Source organism: Palaemon carinicauda, chromosome 14, assembly GCF_036898095.1.
Source record: "Palaemon carinicauda isolate YSFRI2023 chromosome 14, ASM3689809v2, whole genome shotgun sequence".
Taxonomy (NCBI): Eukaryota; Metazoa; Arthropoda; class Malacostraca; order Decapoda; family Palaemonidae; genus Palaemon; species Palaemon carinicauda.
The window spans coordinates 119197590-119202589 of record NC_090738.1 but is presented as its reverse complement, the minus strand read 5'-3'; the positions used below and the strand labels follow the sequence as shown (position 1 = coordinate 119202589).

Below are 5000 nucleotides of genomic sequence, written 5' to 3'. Positions count from 1 at the left end.
AAATCAATACTTCCCCATTCATCATCTCCTACTTCACGCTTCATAGTCATCTGCCATGTAGGCCTGGGTATTCCAACTCTTCTAGTGCCTTGTGTTGCCCAATTAAATGTTTGGTGAACTAATCTCTCTTAGCGAGTGCGAAGAGCTTAACCAAACCATTTCCATCTACCACTCATCATGCTCTCATCCACATAAAGCACTCGAGTATTCTCTCTTATAGTTTCATTTCTAATCCTGTTCTGTCATTTTACTCCCAATATATATTTATATATATATATATATATATATATATATATATATATATATGGGTGTGTGTGTGTGCATATATATGGATCGATAGATACATTATTAGATAAGCACATAGATATAGATAAGAAGTTATGCAAACATAAATTCCAAGAAAGCCGGTCATCTTAATTATGGATAACCCCATTGAGGAAAAAAATTTAATACACAATTTTAGCCATTAAACAATTAGAATTATGATAAACAGCCTTAGCAGAAAACTAAAGAATCAGTGGAGCTTCATACAATAACTAAAAATTTTAATCATCAGTACATTCGACATCCTTATACACTTATGCCCTTAGTGGATGATTTCTTCACCAGACAGTATGCATGTATATAAATATTTAATCAACTTTCAGAGGGGAAGAGGCTATCATATATTTTCAGAGTTTTGAGATCCAAGCAATTGGTACATGCTACTTGATCTATTTCTTGATGAGCCTTATGAATAACTGAAATAAGAATACAAGTTTTTCTTGTATTAAAAACTTTCTTGAAAATATTTTCATATAAGATATACTGAATGTTTAAAACGAGAGTTGAATGTTCTTACTCTTATTAACTCGCTGTCACTATAATAAAAACTCTTTTGAAGAGGTAATTTTCCATGGATTTCTTTTTATTTTTTTTGGGGGGGGTATGATAATCCAATTACGACCGATGTGAAAACCCTGAAGATTTGTCTACAGTAATTCCATTTCAAATACATTGAAAATATGTTTTGATGTTTCAACTAATTGGGTCTGCATTCATTAAAACATAATAGTGTGAACATTTATTAAAATCATTATGGAATAAAACACGATTTCAATATTGGTTCACAATGAAGCAAATTTGTTTAATGTTTTGCTCAGAAGCATTTGCGGTGGACAATACCAGGGCCAGACTCGTCGTATTCCTCCTTGGTGATCCACAAGGCCTGGAAGGTGGACAAAGAACCAAGGATGGAACCACCGATCCAGACGGAGTACTTCCTCTCAGGGGGAGCGATGATCTTGATCTTGATGGTGGATGGAGAGAGAGCAGTGACTTCCTTCTGCATTCTGTCAGCAATACCAGCATACATGGTGGTACCGCCAGACATGACAATGTTGCCCAAAAGATCCTTCCTGATGTCAATGTCGCACCTCATGACGGAGTTGTGGACGACCTCATGAACACCAGCTGATTCCATACCAAGGAAGGAAGGCTGGAACATGGACTCAGGAGCACGGAAACGCTCGTTGCCAATGGTGATTACCTGACCGTCAGGAAGTTCATAGGACTTGTCAATGGCGGAAGAAGCAGCAGCAGTGTTCATTTCGTTCTCGAAGTCCAGGGCGATGTAGCAAAGCTTTTCCTTGATGTCACGGACGATTTCACGTTCAGCGGTGGTGGTGAAAGAGTAGCCACGCTCAGTCATGATCTTCATCAAGTAGTTGGTGATGTCACGACCAGCCAAGTCCAGACGGAGGATGGCGTGGGGAAGAGCGAAACCTTCATAGACTGGAACCATGTGGGTTACACCATCACCAGAGTCGCAAACCTCACCAGTGGTACGACCAGAGGCGTAGAGGGAGAGCACAGCCTGGATGCAAACATATGTGGCAGGCATGTTGAAGGCCTCGAACATGATCTGAGTCATCTTCTCACGGTTGGCCTTTGGGTTGAGGGGAGCTTCAGTCAGCATTGTTGGGGACTCCTCGGGGGCAACACGGAGCTCATTGTAGAAGGTGTGGTACCAAACCTTCTCCATGTCATCCCAGTTAGTAATGATACCATGTTCGATGGGGTACTTCAAGGTAAGGATACCTCTCTTGCTCTGAGCCTCATCACCGACGTAGGCGTCCTTCTGACCCATACCCACCATCACACCCTGGTGACGAGCACGGCCAACGATGGAGGGGAAGACAGCTCGAGGAGCGTCATCACCGGCAAAGCCAGCCTTGACAAGACCGGAGCCATTGTCGCAAACGAGTACCGCGGCCTCTTCGTCGTCACACATGGTGGTGGTTGCTGGTTATGGAGATAAGCAATGTCCTTCTGCAAATAATAGAGGAATAGTGGTAATAACTGCTATAGACGGAGAGAAATGGCATTATTATTAAGCGTTTTAAGATCTATTCTTTCGAGTTAAGTTATCTATTTGGTGACCAGCAAACATAGATATAACAAACACATTTTTAAACACAATTCTATGATATTTACCCAATTTAACAATGATAACTGTTACTCACAAATGTTGTTATTCTAAATATTAAACGAATAATCTTAGAAATTTGAAAATAGGAAAAGTATAACCATATTGTAGAATCAGAAACAAGTTTTCAGTGACATCTAAATCAATTGCATCTTAGTATATTTGAAAGAGAGAGAGAGAGAGAGAGAGAGAGAGAGAGAGAGAGAGAGAGAGAGAGAGAGAGAGAGAGAGAGAGAGAGAGAGGACACTTCCAAAATATAGCAAGCTTTGAGAAGTACTCTAACAGAAATTATTTAAATTTTAATTATACTACTTTTACGTAATATGAATATCTGTGAATTCTGAAGTCATGCTCAAAATATAGAGAGCTTTGAGAAATATTCTAATAGAAATTATTTAAATTTTAATTATACTACTTTTATGTGATATGGTTATCTGTGAATTCTGAAGTCCTGCTAATGACAGAGGAGAGAGAGAGAGAGAGAGAGAGAGAGAGAGAGAGAGAGAGAGAGAGAGAGAGAGAGAGAGAGAGAGACACTTCCAAAATATAGAGAGCTTTGAGAAATATTCTAATAGAAATTATTTAAATTTTAATTATACTACTTTTACGTAATATGATTATCTGTGAATTCTGAAGTCCCGCTAATGACAGAAAGCAAAAATTCATGGAAAATTTTTCCCGTCGATTTTAATAGTTTTATATCGGTGAACTGCACTGTTGGATGTTGTTGATATAATCTGGGTGCCTCTTTATTGATTAGAATACGGTATAATTGTCTCTTTTTGTGGGATGAAAGTTCAAAATTGTTCACAATCTAAAAGTTGATAATTACTAACAAGTTTAAATAATTTTTCAGAATACATCAGTCACTAACTACTTGCGAGTATTCTTTGATGAAGTAGGGTTACCTATTAAATTCATCATAATAGTTCATGATGAAACGCAAATAAGAGAGTTAACAAATTAGATTTATCACAACAATCCCACGTGAATAAGAGAAATGAGAGAAAACACTGAAAGATCTTTTTTTCGCAAACTAGTTCTGTTGAAACTGTCTAACCTTCAGGGCTCAGGAAACAAATATTTAAGACTAATATCTTGTTCAGTTTTACGAAATATACCTGCACAATCTTTGCGAGTGTCTTTTATGAATCCCTTTCCTTATTTTCCCAAGAAAGGATAGTTTCACTAGATATGTGCAAAAACCAGCGACATAATCATTATACGATGGTAATTGATTAAAACTGATAACTGACGGCAGGACACCCTTCGGTTAAAACTAGGACACAGGAGGATGAAGACTACGTTGAAAATGAGGATTTATCTTCTTTTCAAACATTATGTAATCTTATTGCTGAGAAATACCCTAAAAAGTTAAGTGAAGTAAGGTTGGAAGCTTCATGTTCTTCCAAATCTGTGGAAATAGCCGTCTCAGATTCGTAAAAGGCTAGCAATTCTTGGTCCCATTTAAGCCTTAAGCTTTTTATAACGTAGAGGACTGACTGGTTTAAGACTCATCTATTGCATAATACTGTCCTACTTTTCAATTTGATTTCCATACTAATTCCCAATAGCACAGATAAGCATGATACATTGATTATAACAATGGCACTGTTTTCTTAATCAAAAAGCAACTAATATAGTCTCTCACTGGAATTCTTTCTTATCACTAAACAAAATTATCATTTTCAAATGCAGATAAGATCACACGAAGACTCCCAATGCAGCAACACTGCATCAAAATATGAATCAATCACAAAAGCTCTCGAACCTACCGAACACGAGTCTTTGACGAGACTAAAGCTATGAGGAGTGGCCCTTCCATTTATATACAGATGTGTCCAATACCTAATTATTTTTATTTTGAATGCAGCGCCAAGTTGCCAAAATAAAAACACGAAAATAACTATCGATTTAGAGGAAAAATATCTCAACATGAGCCTTCAAATGCGTTACATCTGGGCTAAGAATTTAATGAATCACACCTAGTTGCTTATTCATTTCGTTCCAAGCAATAAATAGTATTATTGCAATTCTTGCCGAAAGGAGATTGTATAGAACGATTCCTCTTCGGAGACTGCTTTTACTTTATACTATATGTGAGCTTTGTGTCATTTTAACAAGGTAAACAACGTTATAATATTTCTTTATAATAATATCCAAAACTTACTAGATTAAACATAGTTTAGATTAGTTGCAAGCGATATCATGTACAAAATAAAACATTTCACTTAATACCACCAAGTATTTTGACAATCCACGTTCGTGAAATGAAAAGAATCTTTGAGGAAAATGCAAAAATGTTATTTACCTAAAAAAGAAATACATTTACGCTTCAATAAAATTCTATCAGGAAGATCAACAAGAATGCAAATTCTACGAAGAACCCTTCCTATTTGTAATAACTGAATAAATAAATTATACTCTTTCTCACATAATGTACTATCAAATCATGAAACTGTACTACAACTGATACAGCATTCAGTATTTATACAACAAAGAGCAAATGATGCTAAATGTAATATACATACT

At 36.6% G+C, this 5000-nt stretch overlaps 1 protein-coding gene across 1 annotated transcript; it reads right to left on the bottom strand.

Annotated features, from left to right (window-relative positions):
* Window positions 1–1050: 1050 nt before the first annotated feature.
* On the bottom strand, window positions 1051–2345 carry LOC137653673 (actin, alpha cardiac muscle 2-like). The gene has a single exon (XM_068387251.1). It carries the CDS (start codon window positions 2270–2272, stop codon window positions 1139–1141), a length of 1134 nt encoding a protein of 377 aa, XP_068243352.1. The 5' UTR covers window positions 2273–2345; the 3' UTR covers window positions 1051–1138.
* Between the last annotated feature and the right edge of the window lie 2655 nt (window positions 2346–5000).

Bases quoted from the DNA above. Each gene is read 5' to 3' on its own strand.
- LOC137653673 (XM_068387251.1), bottom strand. From the start codon at position 2,272: ATGTGTGACGACGAAGAGGCCGCGGTACTCGTTTGCGACAATGGCTCC.